Genomic DNA, 19,170 nt, shown 5'->3' on the forward strand with positions numbered 1-19,170 from the left:
TTAATTTGAGAGAAATTAGAGATTAGAGAGTTGAGAACTTTAGGAACTGCGCATCTTCAGCGCGCAACCTGGATATGCTTCCCTCAACCACCTACATAGACATCTTAGCATATAAAACCACTCCATCTCTTATTTCTTGTTCATTTTCTTTGACAGCAAAAGCAAAAAACATAGAAGCAACATATATTGGCAGCCGTAACATGTGACGTAATTGTCTGCGTATAAAGCTTCTGGGTTACCCAATCGTTATCAATTACGTCATAATCATAAGCCAATGACGTCATCTGGTATTTCGTCGAGAATCTCGCGTTGTTGTCCTGCTTTGGGGCAATTCAGAATATTTTTCACATAAAACTAGAATTATGATAACTTTTTTAAGCTAGACTTTGCAAACTACAGTGACGTCACAAGCTGGTAATTATTTTGCAACATTCGCAAAAGTCGTAATTGAAGTTGCACCGGAATTGACTGATGTATGCGCTCCAACTCAGCGAATCCATGCGTTTAGTAACGAAAACCCACAAACACACGAGCGCTCCAAACGTGGACGAGGACAAGTAAAATAAATAAACAAAGAATAAACACAACCGCACATCAACATCTTATACATTATGAGACGCGGAAGATTTACTTTATGTGATAAAGCAGGCACAATGTTTCCCAAGAAATTTCACAAAGAGAGTCGTTTTAAGGTTTGACTTTGGCGAACGATAAGAAAATTCAAGCGACCACTTCTGATATTCTGCTGTAGCTGCAAAAGTAACAAAAGCATAAAGTTGGGAGACTGTTGGAGAAATTTAATAGGCTATTTCGGTCCCCAAAAACAATCTAAAAAACACAGGAAACCGAAAACCAAGAGCTATGAACTTATTGAAGCCTCTACGTCGTCACAATATTGGAGCACATCACATCTCGGAGACATAAAACATGAAAATATTTCGTGCCGTTCAAGGTCATAACAAAACGTCATTTTTCTTCAAAAATGTTTTAAAGCACGCAGCGAAATTAAGAAAAAACTTCGTTTTACAAAAATAACCAGCACCTCTATTAAACCAATATAAACGCTTGGGGGGGCTATATACGCTCGATCTTAAGGTGTCTATGGATTGCTCTAAGTACATGGAAGCAAAATGTGGGGGAGCTCACTTGATATTCCGGAAGTGAGCTCGCGATAAATCGGCGCATAATTCGTGCATAAATACGTCATAATTAAGGAAAAGGAAAAACCGACAAAGTTGTTTTAAAAATGACGTCATAAAAATAAAGTTTTGTGACGATGATTGTGCATCGGAAACACAAGCACTTGATTGGTCGAAATAAACGGTAAAGTTCACGTGACTGGATACGAACTTGGGCCAAGTTTAAAAGTCTTGTATCGTGTTCTGGCTGCTCAGTTGTAGAAGGAGGTCGGAGGCAGCGGTTGGTTGGAATGTGCCGAGTGCAATGTGGGAACCCCCGGATATCCGGCAATGTCCGGGTGCCAGGGGTACTGTCCGGTGACGGGACCGGGATGGGATTGATAGGAAGGAGACCTGGTAGGAGGGGACGGGATGTAATGGTGCTTTTGATGGTGAGGGGGGTACCCGGCACCTGGGTGCCCTATAGCGGGGTAAGGAGCCCCTCCGCTGTGTGTGAAGTGCACGTCTGGTCTGTACATTCCGTGCTTGTAGTCCGGGCTGAAGGAGAAAGAAGACTGGTCCGGTTGTGGCTGCAGTGACGCGGCCAGACCCTGAAAATCGAACTTGTACGCGTATCTCTTGCCATGCACCTTGGTCATTATGTTCTTGTCGTAGTAATACCTGTATAGTTAAACATAGAGCTGTCAATCAAGTAGAGCTGCTGTCAATCAAGTAACTCTATCAACAATTTAACGAACTCATTGTCATGGCAACGGACTCACCTGAGCGCGCGACTCAGTTTGTCGTAATTCATGTTCGGTTTGCTCTTCCGCTCCCCCCACCTTCGCGCCACGTCATCTGGGTCCACCATCTTGAACTCCCCATTGGTTCCCTCCCACGTGATGCACGACGCGTTGGCCGGATCGCTGAGCAATTCTAGAAGGAACTGCCAGAGCTGAATCTGTCCGCTTCCCGGGTTGCACAGACGGGCGCTGGTGGGGCCGAAAAGTTGATAAGGATCAACGTTTTGTGACGTGGAGCCTCCAGCCGTGCTTCGTGACGCCACTGGTGATCACATGACTACGTGTTACATAATTGTATTTGTATTCAACTTATTATTACGCAATAGATAACAACGGCAAGTCGTTTGTCGAGTGAAAATATCCCTGAAATTGTCTTACATTTTCCGTCTGTTTCGTTGGAGTAGGGGATTCCCTGGAACCTGCCCGCCATCCGCCCCGAGCTCCCTCCTTCTCCGTAAGCGGCATCGGGGTACAACCGCGGGGGCGGGGCTCCAGGGTGCCGGTATGGACCTCCGTGTATGATGTTGTCCACGTCCTCCGAGCTCAGATTAGGAAGAGGCCCTTGCTGACCTGTACAAAGCAAAGAGTTAATTAATGACTTCTGATATGTCACAGGCGGTATCAGATACCACTCACACTCACGTCGTAGATAGTTTAGATGACTCATAAATACGTCAGCATTTCGAGGGTTTGTGATTTGGTAAAAATTTTCTTTCGTCATCCCACACAGCTCACGACCGTTCAAATCAGAGAAGGCGCGCGTGTCGACGCCGGTCAACGTGTATTCCGTGATTGTCCACTCCACCCATTCTCGAACGTGCTCCTGTGTCCACACCATCGGATCTGCGAAAAGATAAAACGTCACAATGCACTATTTTGTTCGCTTCTATGACAGAACTGGTCTCACCTGCTGGAACGATGACTCTTTTCGACTGTTCACCCTCTGCCCCTGGGTGGGAATCCCCTGAACTCGTGGGTGGAGCCCCCGTTGTTCTGTGATCGCTGTCGATTGATGACGTAGGTCGTCGTCGGTGACAGCCTCCGTAATCGAACCCGCCACCTGCAGTGTAGCCGTGGGGAGAGGGGTCGAACAGCCCCGGCGGTGGATGGATAGCATTTTGTTGAAGTTGGCCAGGCACTGGGGGGCTCGGATGAAACGAATGGGGGGAAGGGGTCTGGTGGGCAAAGGGGGTTGGGTGGGGGTAGTTGAGTGGCTTGAAAGCAGAATGTCCAGAAGCAAAATCAAACCCGGCAGAGGAGAAGGACTCGGAGGTCGGTGTTTCCCCGCCCCTTTGTGATTTTGGTGATGGGGAACCAAGTGCCCCTATCGGTCGCTGGGTACTCTGCACGGGAGATCCCCGTAGATCCTGCACGGAGCCTTTATTTGTGCTTGAGAATGATCCGGCGCTCTGAGGTCTGTACTCGGACACGGGGGCGATTTGCTCGTCCCCGATCAACTTGCTCTGGGGCTGACTCCCCGGCCTGTGGCGAGGGAGATTCCCGTTCGAGATGGGGTCTGTGGGTGGGAGAGCATGAGCGTCCGAAGAGTTGAGAAAGGGAGACAATGAAGACTCTGTGAGGTCGCTTGATGCCGAAACAAACGGAGCCGGATGCGTGCTCAGGTCATACTCCTCCTGACCGCTGTGATTGGCGCTCCCATTTGACGAGTGGTCCCCGTTTTGGGCAGTTGACCCCAAATAAGGGTCTGGATTTCCCCGGTACAGGTTTGGGCTTGTGGTTCGCTTACCTCCGTACATGTTATACCGCAAGTCAGTGGGTTGGCTGGATGGCGTCAAGTCAAAGGCGCCGTCACCCGTGGCGTCTATTACGGTTGGTTCTTGCTTGATGTCAACGGACGACGCCACACGCCGGGACTTGAGAGAAAAATCTTCTGGAACGGAGTTAACGCTGAAACAAAAAAGATTAAGATTTATCGTCTCAGCACCGGGAGTTTGTGTAAAATTATGATATTTGGAAAACTTTGAGTAAAACTCGACTTCAAGTCCGGTCTCAATTGATCACGACTGAACGCGACTGAACGCGATTTTTGCGCCAACTTGACCTTCCTGCGTTTGCAAGACTTTGAAGCTTCATCATATTCTTAACTTCTCGCCACCAACAGGGCTACACGAGGTGACTCATGGGACCCATTATTTCATCACAAAGACCTCTTTGTAAAGGTGACGTAATGGGAATTCAACATTTAGTTTTAGTTCGTTCTCACCTCAACATATTCTTGGGGCCTCTGCTGGACCCAAAGCTTTAAAATTTCTCCAAAAATTGTAACTTCCCGTTTGAATGAACCTGCACAAAAAAAACATAAAACGTTGAAACGCGCTTTGGTGTTAAAGCAATTTTTGAATGATATTTTCCTTTGATTTGCTGCAATTTTAAAATGCCTCAGAACTATTTAAGAGTGTGACATCACAAAATGCCATCGCTGCTGGGAATTGTGGCTAGGTTAAGCATTATTACCAAACTATCAATTATTTGTGACGATTACAGTTAGATTTTACAACAATAAACATGTGCAAGAGCCTTCTACATAGACAAAATTTTTATTTGTTTTTCAACCAGATGCAGATAAAAAACATGTTGGAAGCGATTGAGTCTCAGAGAACTCATAAAATTAATTTTAAACAAAGAACCCGTGAAAAGAAAAGTTGAGTTGGCGGCAAACCAGTGTCTGGCATTTTCTCATTCTGTTTATTATAATTCGCGACACGAATATGGTGCCAGCAGCCTTGCAACGAAAATACTCCGCGATATAATAAAGAAACCAATAGGAGCACATCGAGGTCTGACATGTCAAAAAGAAACAGAAGAAAATGCAGTTCGGAGGATTGTTGTAAGCATATTGAGGAAATGATGTCATTTCCTGTCAGATCGAGCTACCAGCAGTTGTAGTGCCCAGCCCGTGGTCGGCCTCGTCTATTTTCTCAACAGGCTGGTAAATAGGAACAGGATTCTCGGTGCTGGGCCATTCATCCGATCGCTTGATTGACGAGCTCAGTTTTGAACTCAACTCGACATCAAAATCTGCAGCAACTCATCGAAACATTTCACAATAAAGCGCAAAGACGGTGATGATATGATGCTAAATACAAAGCCAACCAGCGACACTTTGGGCGAACACGGCCCTGATTCTAGAATGTTTTTGTCTAAACCCTCCAATGAAATGTAACGCGCGGTCGCATAAACGGCACAGAGACACCCTACTAATAGAACGAAACGCGATTATCGAGCACTGCGCGATATCCCGACCATTCGGCAGACGACAACTTTCGTCTAAGTGTGATTTTTAGGTGTATTACGCGCATGCGCAGTAGTAGGTACGTTACAATGAAAAAAACCTTGAAAATGACTCGGGGATTTCAGCCATTTGAAGCCGAAAATGTTTGTCATTGTTCCCCCGCCCATGAATAGAAGGAAGTAGGCAGTTATTGTTCTGCGAGCTCCTGTCAAAATATTCCACGCAGCAGACACGCGCGAAACGACCTGCCCAATATCGCACACACGCGCACGCACGAACTGCGCAGCTTCTATTGGTGAAGCCAGCAGCAAGAAAAATTTGCACAACACCATGAATTAAACTTTTCTGCGTCACATTCCTGGATTTTACAGCGTCAATATTTTAAGAATCGGATTCGATTTGGAAAGATTCCAAATTAAAGTGACCATCGTGTCCACTTTCAGATGCATTGAATACATATTGAATACAGCCTTCCATGTGTCAATTTCTACAACGCTAGAAAGCTCGTGGTCTTAAAACTTAGCTTCAATTTTTGTTAAACGCTCACGTCATAAAGGACTAACAAAAAGGGTTTTTAGGTCAAAGTTCGTTGCTCTGACTGTCGGAAAAAAATCGGAAAATCGAAATTTTTAAAGCTGGTCTCAAAACAATTTCTCGCTATTATCATCGATGTGACCATTATGACGTAACAAACAAGGAAGAATCGGAGCAGAATATGGAAATTATTCGACTCACAGATTTTCCGGACCAATCAAATTCCAAATTTAAATGAATTGGGGGAAACGACATCGGCGTGCCAGGTTTCGATATAGGGTAAGTCCCCATTTATGAGGTTAATTCTGGAAAAAGAAAAGTTGAAACGTGTTTTGTAGAAAATGAACAACAAACTAGTAATATACTGTGCGGTGAAGTGATGGATGATTTTCTATGAATCTGCCGGGAGTGTCTTTTCGTATGAAGCGGGGCATCTGTGTGGAGGAAGTGTCGGGTTGCTTCCTCCACAGCCATCGATCTACACGATCTAGGAAATTACCAACTCGACCTAGCTTGAAAATTTTCCAGAAAAATGATCGTAAATATGAAGTCGTTTACACCATTAACTCGCCACAGCCTCCATCGCTTTACTTGGTACTTCTTCGTTTTATTTTCCCTTCACACAGTCATTGATAAAAAATAATTGACTAGAATGCAAAAGCTAGTAGAAATTGTTGCGTAGGTCGTAATTTACGTCATGCCACGTTATTTTCTAACAAACAAATTTGCCACAATATTTGTCACGTCACAAAGACCAAGAAGGCTGTGTACAGTGCACACTAAACTCATAGCTATATTAAAATGCTTCACATGCAGGTGAACATGAACATTACATACCAGATGTTATATGGATTAAGCACAAAGTATGTTAAATTCAACGAGATAATTACAAAATTTGCAAAAACTGAAATTCTTAAGTTTCTTTCAAAAGACATTTAAATATTTTACTGAAAGACATTTGAACATCTGACCTTTGTCGACGGACACTCCCGCTTCTAATCGCTGTTAGAGAGATGAAGAAGAACCTGCTCTTCCGAGGGATGAGTCCTACTACGATTATTTCTTCCGATTTGCTTTTTTCGATTCAAACTTACTTTGACAAGTTCTACAACAACCTGTAAGGCATGAGCTTTGAGGCTGGCTGGGTGAGCTTTGAAAATTTCCAACACATTTCACAACTGTCCTCGCCATGAAGAGAGTTCTGCTCCGCCTGTTGCGCGTCTAACTCAAAAATGTACCGCGTTAATCCCCGCACCAGAACACGTCATTGGCGGCTAATCCGAGGACCACAGCCGGGCCTGGTTGGGAAATATTGATAGTTTGAGACTTGAACTGGGTTAGAGGGAGAATTCAGAACAAGACAACGCGATTTTGCGAAATATTTTGCTTAAAACTTTTGTGATGTCGCTGCCGGATTTTATTTTACGGCAACTTGTTGATTTGATGCGAACTTCTGGCTCGGTGTTTAAAGCCGAGGCTTCAACAATTTGGAAAGTTGTTTAAAAACAAACAGATAAAAAATCAGCTTGAACAGAATGTTCGCCTTTGATCAGTTTCTCATCATTGTAACGTCATAATTAAACGCACCAGATAGACACGTGGCGAAACAAAATGGCGACATCATCGCGCGGTCTACAAAGCGTATATTTGCGTCGGTGCCATATTTTTGCGTAAAATAAACTACTTTTTTGGTTTTAATCTTTGAAGGAGTTGAAATGATTGAAATTTCCCAGCAACATCGGTAATTTGGTAAATTCAAGTGAATTTGGGTTAAATTGAAATAAGAAATAAGACTCCAGTTTTTAATTCCCTGCAGTCCTTAATGTAAATTACTCCTTCTTATTGGGTGAATATGCAATTTAGAAAACTCGTCAGTGCGCATCTAAGCTCCGACTACTGCTGGAAGGGAGATTTCGTTATGAAATTTCTCCCTCAGTTTTTTTCAGCAATTTTTTCTTGTAAAAATATTGGTCCTGGGAATATTTTATAAAATTTACCTCTCACTTGAATCGCGTCATTTTACATAATTAATCAATTTTAGATAAAAGTTTTGAAAAGAATTTCCTCATAAATCGCTAAAAGAGCAAATTTGACACAAAATGAAACAAAGTTCTTGAGCTTTTTGTTGGATTTAAATTTCCTGATTGTGATTCAGAACAACGTCACAATGAGAGGACAGGTATGGCTGATATGGAAGTTGAAGAGAGCAATTTGTCCCAATTTCTTCCCCTTAACTTCCTGCCACTGCTTTACACTTGTTCTTGCGATATCTTAAAAACAAAATCTCCGCTTTGAAGTGCCGGCATTTTAACTGGATCTCAACTTGGCATCAAGTTCTGTTCAAACAATTACTATTTATTTGATACAATTTGCCATTCTTTAACGAATAATGTCGATTATGATGTCAGTCGGCGCCTTTCCTCTTTTCCTGCCTAGAACAAGACCTTTTCCGCCCTACATCCGTGCTGCCACATTATGCACTGTGACGTGACTATGCAAGAGCGCACTGCATCTCGATGCGCTCATGCACGGCTTGGTCACGTGATATTGCGCATGCGTGGTCGATGATAAAAGCTGAAAAACGCAAAATATTTTGAAGGCTGATCTCAAAATATTTAGAATTGTTTACCGCACTATGATGTCGATGGATGCATCAAGACGAGGAAAATGTTCGAGCTTCCCACTCGTGTCAAGTTTGGGTTTAAATTCTATACTAACCGTCTTACGTCATTAAGGAGTAACACATCTCGTCGTCCTGACACCGAACATCACCCTTTCAGGTTTCGCGTTTCTGACAACACCGGAAGCTATCTAAGTCATAGAACGAAAGTTTCGAACAACGATTCGCTGCATTGGCTAACGACGCGGTCACCAGGACAACATCCACGGACAGAAAATGGCAGCACTTGGCCTGATCAACTACCGCCAATGATGTCATTTAACGATCGTCAACGCACTGGTTCGTGATATGATCTCTTGCCCCCACTAACGGCTGCTTGATGTTTCACAAATATAAAAATATCCGATTTTAACAATAACTTCTCAAAAACGAAGGGGCGACTTGGACGGGTGGTCAGAGCGCTTGAGCGGCTATCCCGTCATTAAACCCGTCGTCTGAGGACTCTCCTGCTCATCCAGTGGTGATATGACAAAGGGTGGGCGTAATTGTACACCGAGCTCCATGATTTCATGTAACTTTTACTCACTCAACCGCTTCTTGGGCTCTGAACCCTTAGACCTGTTTATACCTCAAAACAATGATCTGGCCTCGATGGAAGTGTTTCCCCCAATGCGACGTCATTATCTTGTTATTTGAATGCATTTCCAAGTTATTGCGTCATAATAACGTTAAGATTTCTATAAAGTTCCAGCGAGGATTACAATGAAATCTTTGGCTTCAGCTTCTGGGCAGGTTGTTTGAATTATTATTATTGTAATATTCATGGGAAGTAGAAATCATGTTTTCGTTGCTGTCAAATAATTGCAAACATCAATCAATTTCAGAAGCGTTGCACTATGACGCGACCAATTGACCATGGATGACAAATGGAACTAATTTCAAAACTTAAAGCTATGGTGGTTTTAGAACGTGACGTCATGAGAACGCATCACAGCTCTTACTTTCCAACTCAGCTGTACCTTCCAACACTCGTGAACTTGTTAACCTGCTTCTGTGTTTCTCAGCCGGTGGTGGTTGAAGTGGCCCCATAACTTACTTACACAGAAGTATTGTTACTCGTGTAAATATCAGCCTCCATTGCAAGTAGAAGTGCTGCCGTTCCAAGTAAGAAGTAGTCATCGGTCTAAAATATGAGGCTGTGAAAGCAAAAGTTACCAAGAGCTCGCTGAAAGCACTACAGCTGCAGAGAAATACAAAATTTTACGAGGCCGAATAGCTTCAGACATACTTTTGTCCTTCGTCAGAGCATTGTTACGTGGAATCAAGTTGTAGACATTATATAAACACTTTTTCGTAGATGTGATCGCAAATGAAAATCACTGCAAATTATCTTCGAACTAAAACACTGACTTAGTTCAGCATTTGGTGACCTACTCAAGTGCATTACTTTGGCCTAAAAGCTACTTAACTAGAAGTACCCATCAACAAAACTACTTTAGCAAGTAGTCAAAGTAGAAGGACTTCACTTCAGTGACCATCTATGTTCTCATCACGCTTGCAGAGTACCTCGGTCATCTTTTCGCTCATATCACTGGGCAACATCAAAATTATTACTCAAATGAAAATAGGCCTATGTTACCTAGACTAACTTTGGGATGCTGATTCCAAATCTGAAATCAGAATTGGTCTATCACGTCAGGATTTAAGGTTATGAAAATTCACAAAATTCGGATTTTGCATTGATTCGCACTATATTATAAGATAGTACAGTATAAGGTATTGTGCAATTTTCTTTTCCAGCGGATCGTTGATCTTCAATGCATATTGTGTACGGTTAATATTGAAATTATTTTGTAAATGTAATGTTCTACATGATAATTAATGCATTCTTGAGTGTTTTTGGCGATGACTGTACGCACTTGGCCATGGCTATAGGGAGGGGTCATTGACTACCAAGCACATAACTGGAACATATGTGGAGACCTTAAAGTTGTGTCACTTTTACTCGGATTGCAGTTGGGTTACACCAAGCATATGTGTTTTCTCTGTTTGTGGGACAGTCGAGACGATGCAAACCACTATGACACAACCGAATGGCCAATGCAATGGATGTCAATGGAGATGGATTCCTACATATAAAAGAAAAGCTTGGTGCAATACTAAGTGATGCTAAACTGAGAGCTGGAATATTTGTTGGCCCCCAGATACGTGATTTGATCCGTGACCCAGTATTTCCATCCAAGCTTAATTCAATTGAATTAAAAGCCTGGAATGCATTTGTACAGATTGTACAAAATTTTCTTGGGAACTATAGGGCAGAAAATTACTCGGATCTAGTCGACAATTTGCTGGAATAATATCGCGAAATGGGCTGCAGAATGTCACTTAAACTGCATTTTCTTCGTTCACACTTGGACTTTTTCTCACCAAACCTGGGTGATGTGAGCGACGAGCATGGGGAAAGATTTCACCAAGACATCTCTTTGATGGAATCGCGGTATAGAGGTCGATTTAACCCAAACATGATGGGGGACTACTGCTGGTTTCTTCAGCGTGAAACTGACACTGAACATGCTCGAAAGAGCAAGTGTATAAAGCACTTTTGAGGGGATACAATGCTATTTTGGTTTGGTTTAATCATCCTGGGTTGTGTTAAATTGTGCAATATGATAATGCTGTTATTTTCACTAGCAATAACTGTGTTGATTACATCTAATGTTTGTTCTGCACCGCCAAAATTAGCTGAAATGACAATTAAGGGTTGTCGTGTGCATATAACATATCTCAAAAACGTGATGCGTTAGAAAAAATCTAAGGCCAGATTTGGATTCAGCATGGCCACATTAGTCTAGATAAACTTGAAACAAGCAAGGAATAAAAAAAAAGTTGAAAAATGTTGCCCAGTGTATTCAACCAGAGTTGTAACAAAGTCATTCTTTGTTCAAGTCGATGCAAACTGTGACTCAAGTCAAATTAGCCAATGCCTTTGAGGTCACACTTTGCATTATTCTTTGTTATAACGTCATAGATGCATACTGGTTAGTCTGGTTGATGCTTTTCACAGAATGTTGGGATGTTTTTGAAAAATATCCGTTTTTTCCGCCTTAAATTGTCTATCTTGCCGTGACAATCGTCATAACGCGCCTCGTCATTACAACACTTTCAACCCAGAGTAGTCGCAAGCAGTTGCAAATGCGCTGAAGAAATCAAGACCATTCACAAACTACAGGATGAACTCGTTCTACCGTGACAGAATCTCCGGCACTCCCAACCTCCTCGATTGTCATGACAACGTGACTTGCTTCAATCCAAATCTTGCAGTACACTGCCACCTAGCGTCATAAAAAGCATGACCTCACAATAGTAGTGGTTGTCTATTTAGCTGGTAGCGGATACAAGATTACGTCACTACAAGCAGACAGCGATATGAAGGAACACAGGGTTACAATAACACCAGGAAGCTCAGAAAAAATACTTCCCGTTATATATATACTCACCATTGTGACGAAAAAAAAGATGGTATAAACTAGCAGTGACGTAATAAGGGCAGAAAAGCGACAAATTTCGAATGAAACGGAACTCATGAGGTTAACCAAAAAGTTTCCAGTTGTAGCACGAAACATAATCTCCTCTGCTCAGGTCAACAATAAAATGATAAAATGACCGTGAATCGTTCCACCCACGAGTCAATAGTGGGAACAACAAACAAGCACGACCATACCGAGTTAAGTGAATTTTAGAAAGCGCCATACAAGCGGATTGGGTCATATCAGGCGCCCACCCCCTGACTGGTGGGTGAAATGCTCCGCCGAAAATAAATGGCGCCAACACAGAGTATACCAGCAGCCCCGGAAACTGTACTGTGACGTAATAGAACAATATCGCTTAATAAGGGAGAAGTGCCAATATTCCGCTACAATGTTGTGAATCGCACCAACAATATAGAACTGTACATAAGAAAATGCGCATGCGCATGAAAAGCTGATATCCTGGTTACTATGGTAGTAAGCAAGTGATTGGACGAGCAAGGTTAAAGGGGTTAGTGACCAAACAAAGCTATTTATTGCATCACAATAAACTAATAATAGCAAGCACCGGCTTGCATTTCCAGCGATATAAATATTCTGGCGTGGTTCGAGGCCACAGTCTCCGGCTTTCAGTGTTTGTCGTCACTCTTGAGTGCTTATCTATCACGTGACCTATCTCTTGAGGTGGCTTCCACTAGAGGAGTAAGAGAACTCTTCGAAATGAGGTCGCTTGTGGGGATCTACCGAAGTAGCAGCTGTAGAAAATGACGTCATTATACAATGAGACTATTATGACGTGAGACAAGAACAAAGGTTAATTGTGTGACGTACAATGATCGGGAGGAGTGAGCTGGACAGGCTGGGCGGTGAATTCCTTGTCAAAATATCTGGTGTCGGTGATCGATGAAACTTGCGGCTTAAACGGCGGGGGGACCTGCACACGGACATCATATTAACGTCACAAATTAAACCGGATTAGCGCAGATGGACGAAAATAAAGTGGATGAGCGCAAACTTACCTTTTTCTCCAGAATATCTTTCCACACAACAGAAGCGAAGAAGTGGTGAGCCATAACTTCCTTGGCGTCGGCCGCACTACTCCCCAACCTGGTGAGGAATGTTCAGTTAAAACATCTGCTTTTTATCGCTTAATCTTGATTATACTCAACTATTCAAACGCAAATTTAACTCTTCAAGCTTACACGCTAATTTGCATATAAACCATGGCTATTGTTGTGTCATAAACATCCGGTCGTTACAAAGGCGGTGGTAATTTGGTTGCAGTGACATCATAATACCCCTTACATAGAACAAAGGCGAATGAGGAAGACGACCTGATTGGTGAATCGTCATCTAGTTCTAGAACATACATGGGCGATAGGGGCGAGGCCAGTCTGTGTGGCTTTAGGCCAGACTACAGAGGATGACAGGTGCACAGCGGAGATTTTTTGTCCAAACTTCATTGCACACCAACGGCCTAAGAGCACTTTCCTAGTTTGGACGGGGCAAGTGCAACCTTTTCACTTTTCTGAGCTTGCTTCTAAAGTTGTTTTGAAAAGGAGGCAAAAAGCAACGCGGCACCTTCTTTTTTATGAGCAATCAAGGAAAGAGCGCACTTCCCCCACATCCAGGTCATCACTAAACTAGGCTTTATTAGATTTCAATGTATGGAAATGGCCAATCAATGAAAACATAGCACCCCTGAAGATACAGACTTTGGCTTGGTGATGTGGGTTATGAGCCTAATTGTCGTTTAAAAACTGCTTTTCGTTGCTGTAAACAACAAACATCTCAGTAAATTTGCACATTTGCTGGATTACACAGTATCTGCTCGTGTGATATTAGAGACGGCTTTACAAAGGTTCAAATACATCGAGCTACGAACTGCGCTAGTATGCACCCCCTGTGTTGATGGTGGAAATGACAAGGCCTTAATCCGTTGCCATGAACATCTTGCTCAAGCTCCACACTCGTGTGTTTATGATCTAACAATGAGACGACAATTGAAGATGATGACGTCACCTTTTCAAGGGATCCTTGTTGAGTAACTCAGATAGAAGACTCTTCCCTGACCCGGAGAGTCTGCTCGGAAATTTCAGGTCTTCCATGAGGATGAGTTCAAAGAGCACGTCGTGGTCCCGATTGTAGAACGGGAGGCGGCCACACATCATCTCATACATCACTACTCCAAGCCCCCACCAGTCCACCGATCTTCCATAATCGTTATCCTCCAGCACCTGGGCACAAAAGTCATGTCTCAACCGAATCGATGAAATAATGAGATAAATCCTCACGGGATCCTCACCTCGGGAGCAAGATACTCCGGTGTTCCGCAGAACGTCTTCGTGGTCGATCCAAACTTTATCTCCTCCTTGCAAAGTCCAAAGTCGGTGATCTTTATGTGACCCTCGCTGTCAAGCAGAAGATTTTCGAGCTGCAAATAAATAAAGTGATAGGTCGATGCAGTTAATTGTGAGGTTGCAGCCAATCACCTTCAAATCCCGATAAATCACTTCTTGCTGGTGAAGGTAATCCAGGGCCAAGACTATCTCAGCCCCATAAAACCTTGCTCTGTCTTCCGGAAAGACGCGATCTCGCGACAAGTGGAAAAATATCTGGTAACGAGATGGAAAGGGTTACACAGGATTAATGAAAACATTATAACAGCAAGCTTGTCACGCACCTCTCCACCGTTGACATATTCCATGACAAAGCAAAGATAGTCTGATGTCTGGAAGGAATATTTCAGCGACTGAAACAAGCACAAATCATCTTCATGTCTCACATGAAAATTTAGGTTCAAAGCTAAACACAAATCTCAAAACGATGAAAAATAAATTGATTTCTGATACTTCAAGTCACATTTGGTGCCAGTAGGCATTTAGAAAGTGAAAGTCGATACAAAGGCTCACGAAGGGGAGATAGCAAACATTCACTATATTTGCTCACTGATAAAATAAACACAAACACGGCAAAATTCCTTGAAATAAAAGCAAAATACGAGAGAGCTGTTTCCTTCCCAGACACAGCGTTATACTCACAGTGAGAAATGGATGCCTGGTTTGCTGCAAGACTCTGTTCTCTGTGAGTGTGTGTGTCACTTCGTCCTGCGCAAATAAACAATTAGCAACATGGAGAATGCTGTGGTGCATATCTTGGAATCACAAAACACAACTAAGACATAAAAAGGAACAAGCACGAGCAGTGCCGATGTCACCCGTCAGATTCAACCAACCACAGCAATGCTGTTGGTGTTGCTCAATATATAATAAATTTAATTATCAACAAGTTTTGACAGAACTCAGGCTCACACCAACCATCAATATGTTTATAAGATTTTTTAGTAAAGCCTATTTCTTAACGATTCAACGCAGGGACACGGTGATAGGAGGCGACTGTATAGTTTTCGTTTGAATTGAATAAGTTTCTGTAGATAATATTCAATTGGATAGAAGCAGTGAGTATGACGATGGGTGACAGGAAGTGATGAATGAGCAGGAAGCAAAACGTTTACAAATGATTCACCTGAGCTCTGGCACTAAATTACACACAGCGTCGCCTCAAACACAAGCAGCAGCAAAATAACTGAAGAGTGATTAAAAATTCAGGCCATTTTTACAGCACTGATAACAGCTCATTTTCTTTTGGTTTATAACCAGGCACCAACACAGAAATATCCAGATAACAAACCACAAGAATGGTGCGAAGCCACAAAAACAAGTCGAGCCTGATCGAAGGTTGAGAATCTATTTCAATGGAACTTCCTCATTTCCTTAAATTCAAATCGGTCAAAATAATGAACCCACTTGGTGGGTGGGATTATATTTGTGGCAAAAACAGCATCATGCTGTTGTGGTTGTTTGTAATCGGAGATGACAGGCGAGCTTAAATTGCCTGCATGTAACTACAGTTATACCGATATAGCTAAATTTCAAACATTGCAGTGAGATGCAATCAACATATCTCTGTGTTTTAATGAAGGCCCAAGTGATATCATTTCCATGTCTTGTTTGTTTTATTATGTTTTGAATAAAAATTGGAATGACAAAGATCACGGCTGGGAATATTCTCGCACATTCACAAACAAGCTCAGAGGTCGATGACCTTTCATCAAACAACATTGATATTGCTGCCAGCTTATTTACATAGTTACATTGAACATATACAACCTTTCCTCTGTATAACGATAAACATAGGGCTCTATGACATAAACAGGTAACAAATTGTGATGTCACGTATTCAAACTTTATAAAGCTACTTCAAGCAAAGATTAACTGGTTAAGCAAAGGTTGAACGTTCACCGACATTTCATGCCAAGATGTTTGAGCAGAATAAACCTTCTTTCACAAAACATCACACAAACACAACCAAAGCTAATCAAGAGCAGAAGTAAGTTCAAACAAATTCATTCAAAAGTAATCACCACTACGGCCGAGTCTCTCATAACAACAGCATAAGTGAACATGAAACACAGCAAGCAATTTACATGTCACTCTAGACGCCAAATATTCAAAGTATGAATAAATTTGTAAACAGTTTTGGTGAAATGATTACGTTACCTTGGCAACAATGACTTCCTTTTTCAAGATCTTCATCGCGTGGAACTCATCGGTCCTCTTCTCCTTGACGAGGATCACTTTCCCGAAGGTTCCTTTCCCCAAAACCTCAAGAAACTCGAAGTCAGATAAGGTCTGGATTAGAAAATGAAGAATTAAAATGAGTCCAGCCAGAATAAGACTCATATCAAAGCGATATAAGACACCTGCCACAGATGCAACCTAAAGTTAGCCGATAAACGAACCGACAAAGTGCTGTGGTTCCGTCACAAGGATGATAAACGATGGCACGATTGCAAGGAGCACATTGTACAGAGTACTGAGGTGGAATATGAGGTAAAAATAATTGCGGCATTTTTTGATGATTGGTAATGGGGAGAAGGTTACAACAAGCATGAAAGGAAATTCAACGATGTTACAATCATTCATTAATGACAATTATAAAACAGAGAAATCGCTGCCATCAGGGCATGCTTGTAACACAGAGCACGGAATGATTACCAACATACCCATAAACAACAAATATCAATCTCAACCACACATTAACAATACTTGGGCTATTGTGCTGCTGACACACCAGGTCAAACCGTGTTGTGGCAAAATATGAGAAGTTCTGGTTTTAATAAATCACAACGGCTGTGCCTGTGGATCATAACAATTTTGCAAATAAACAAATATAAATGATTATGACAGACTTCAAGATATGCAAATTAACTTGAAAGCAAACGAAGTTAAAAACAATGTATGGTTAAGCATTTCGGCAAAACCATACAGTTGAATCACAACCTACAAAAATTATCAGTCATGCCGACTGTGGACAAGGTTATCTGTAATCCTAGTGATTGGAGCACACGTTGATTCATATGAAACTTAAATGGACAAATGCAAAAAATCAAACAAATAATTTTTTTACAGAAATCGAATTGATCGAAGATTGTGGAACAACTGACAACTTTCAATGATACCTTGTTGATCCTGGCTGGTCTGATGAAGGCATCGTTCTCGTTCTTAGATTAAGACAAGCAAATTTAACTACTAACAAGCATTTTGCATGACAAATATAAAGATATATCAATGGGCAAGACAGTGGATGCAACATATTCTTTATGTCCCAATAAAGGTTGTTTCAAGAAATTGACAAAATTCTTTATTTCAACTGTGACATTTTAGCAAATAAATTATGATCAAAGAGTGAACGAGCAACTACCGGTAAATAAAATTGCAATTAATTCATCTCAGAAAACCACCAAAACAGTGGAAGCATAATTGCCCATTGCCGCAGGTGGCAAATTACTGCAGACTCTGACAAACAATATAAGATGCAGGGAACAAGTGTAATCAGTAAATGAATATTTTTAATCACTGAACCATGAAAGCACAAGTTTGCATCATGGTCACCATCTCATTACCACTTTTCTTGACGCCTTCTTGTCCTCTGTGGTTGGACGGTCGTCCATCGAGTTTTGAAGATTGTCACTGACACCCTCAATCGCTTTCATCCACTCCTCCCTGTCATAGACATCACAATTAAACCTACTATTTCTTGATTAACGCTGAATAACATATTGCTGCATGATTTAATGACCCGTTAGAAAATTTCATTATAAATCACCTCTCTTCATAAGATGATGCCGTGAACGTCCTCTCAATAATCGTCGTCCATTGTAGGCAGCGAACAAGAAAGACAAAAGCATTGTCACGACCCTGCTCTTTGTGCATCACCTGCGATTCTGAAACATCAGAAAAGAATTAAACTGAAGCAGATATAACAAATGAGATCAGTGACTAAAACTTAGTATCCCAGAATAACACATTTCATCACAAAAACTTGCTGAGCCAGGCTGCCAGGATATGTCACATATTTCTATGAATGAAAAAGCACACACTGTGAACACTAAAGTTGTTTAATGGTTCCTGGTGATTGTCTGGACTTGGCTTTTCTTTGTATCCAAGAAATGACCCATCTGTCTTTAAAATAAAATACCTTCTCCTCCAGTTTCGAATATATTCACCTGGAAGTGCAGAGGTCATATTTAGATACTCTGTATATAATAATTATAAATTTAACTGTACATGGACGAATAGATTCACTCGATTTTCAGAAAAGTTGCAAGAAATGCTTCAACTACGCAACGCTCCTTGGTATGGCATCACAATCTTTATCCACAGACTGAAAGTTCTTTGCACATCTTAAACCATGCGATGACTTTGTATCGTTCGAGCCCCGGTTACCAAGCTTGCCTTTGTGCAAGTTCACTCATGTTTTTTTATAAGTTTTTTATATTTTCTATACAATATATATTGCTAAAATTTGCAATTGTTAATCAGAACCACTGAACGGGAGAAAGTGTCATTCATATCCTGTTCAAAGTCTTTGCAATTAGCCGCTGGGAACTAAAAAAACCCAGGCCACCAAGCTTGCCTCCTCACTGTGCTGATATAAGTAAAATGCTGGATCTCACCTCTTTTTTGGAGCCATCCCTCCTTCACAACTGACGCGTCCGAGGCCATTCCGATAAAAAAATCAAAAACAATTTTAAAACTTTAAATAAAGATTTATATCACCAGTGATCCATTTGAAACTTTTGCTTTTTTACTTTTGTGACTGCACTAGAGTCTGTGAATCAATAAAAAACAAGAAGTTATAATTTAAATCGAAGCCTAGAGCTGAAGAGACACGATGGGTGTCAGAGTGCAGTCCAGTTGTGCAAGAGCTCACTTCAGCGCCGCCATAATGGGAAGTGTGGCACCCGCACACA

At 41.8% G+C, this 19,170-nt stretch overlaps 2 protein-coding genes across 4 annotated transcripts; both read right to left on the reverse strand.

Moving 5' to 3' along the window:
* Window positions 1-127: 127 nt before the first annotated feature.
* On the reverse strand, window positions 128-8,193 carry LOC143447447 (uncharacterized). 2 transcript variants are annotated; one of them, XM_076947554.1, is made up of 7 exons: window positions 6,680-8,193; window positions 4,146-4,225; window positions 2,829-3,829; window positions 2,558-2,764; window positions 2,300-2,491; window positions 1,901-2,183; window positions 128-1,799 (listed from the first exon to the last, which is right to left on the reverse strand). In XM_076947554.1, exons 2-7 carry the CDS (start codon window positions 4,151-4,153, stop codon window positions 1,391-1,393), a joined length of 2,100 nt encoding a protein of 699 aa, XP_076803669.1. In that variant the 5' UTR covers window positions 4,154-4,225; window positions 6,680-8,193; the 3' UTR covers window positions 128-1,390. The 2 variants fall into 2 exon arrangements, with proteins under 2 accessions (XP_076803669.1, XP_076803670.1); XM_076947555.1 differs by having other exon boundaries at window positions 2,564-2,764; window positions 6,680-8,192.
* A 3,494-nt stretch (window positions 8,194-11,687) lies between these two features.
* LOC143447458 (RAC-alpha serine/threonine-protein kinase-like) lies at window positions 11,688-19,024 on the reverse strand. 2 transcript variants are annotated; one of them, XM_076947567.1, is made up of 14 exons: window positions 18,874-19,024; window positions 18,298-18,423; window positions 18,024-18,141; window positions 17,821-17,920; window positions 17,377-17,418; window positions 16,415-16,546; window positions 14,897-14,962; window positions 14,539-14,607; window positions 14,348-14,470; window positions 14,161-14,289; window positions 13,878-14,092; window positions 12,875-12,962; window positions 12,687-12,789; window positions 11,688-12,610 (listed from the first exon to the last, which is right to left on the reverse strand). In XM_076947567.1, exons 1-14 carry the CDS (start codon window positions 18,920-18,922, stop codon window positions 12,528-12,530), a joined length of 1,443 nt encoding a protein of 480 aa, XP_076803682.1. In that variant the 5' UTR covers window positions 18,923-19,024; the 3' UTR covers window positions 11,688-12,527. The 2 variants fall into 2 exon arrangements, with proteins under 2 accessions (XP_076803682.1, XP_076803683.1); XM_076947568.1 differs by lacking the exon at window positions 17,377-17,418.
* Window positions 19,025-19,170: the final 146 nt, after the last annotated feature.

This window comes from Clavelina lepadiformis, chromosome 2 (assembly GCF_947623445.1).
Source record: "Clavelina lepadiformis chromosome 2, kaClaLepa1.1, whole genome shotgun sequence".
Classification (NCBI taxonomy): domain Eukaryota; kingdom Metazoa; phylum Chordata; class Ascidiacea; order Aplousobranchia; family Clavelinidae; genus Clavelina; species Clavelina lepadiformis.

Excerpts from the sequence above, each read along its gene's own strand:
- LOC143447458 (XM_076947567.1), bottom strand. The coding sequence starts at position 18,922 with ATGGCCTCGGACGCGTCAGTTGTGAAGGAGGGATGGCTCCAAAAAAGA. Across the intron at positions 17,419-17,820 it reads AGAAGGCGTCAAGAAAAGTG|AACGAGAACGATGCCTTCAT; the intron begins GTAATGAGATGG and ends TCTTAATCTAAG. Across the intron at positions 14,963-16,414 it reads AGGAAGTCATTGTTGCCAAG|GACGAAGTGACACACACACT; the intron begins GTAACGTAATCA and ends TTATTTGCGCAG.
- LOC143447447 (XM_076947554.1), bottom strand. Across the intron at positions 2,765-2,828 it reads AAGAGTCATCGTTCCAGCAG|ATCCGATGGTGTGGACACAG; the intron begins GTGAGACCAGTT and ends ATCTTTTCGCAG. Across the intron at positions 1,800-1,900 it reads AAACTGAGTCGCGCGCTCAG|GTATTACTACGACAAGAACA; the intron begins GTGAGTCCGTTG and ends TTAACTATACAG.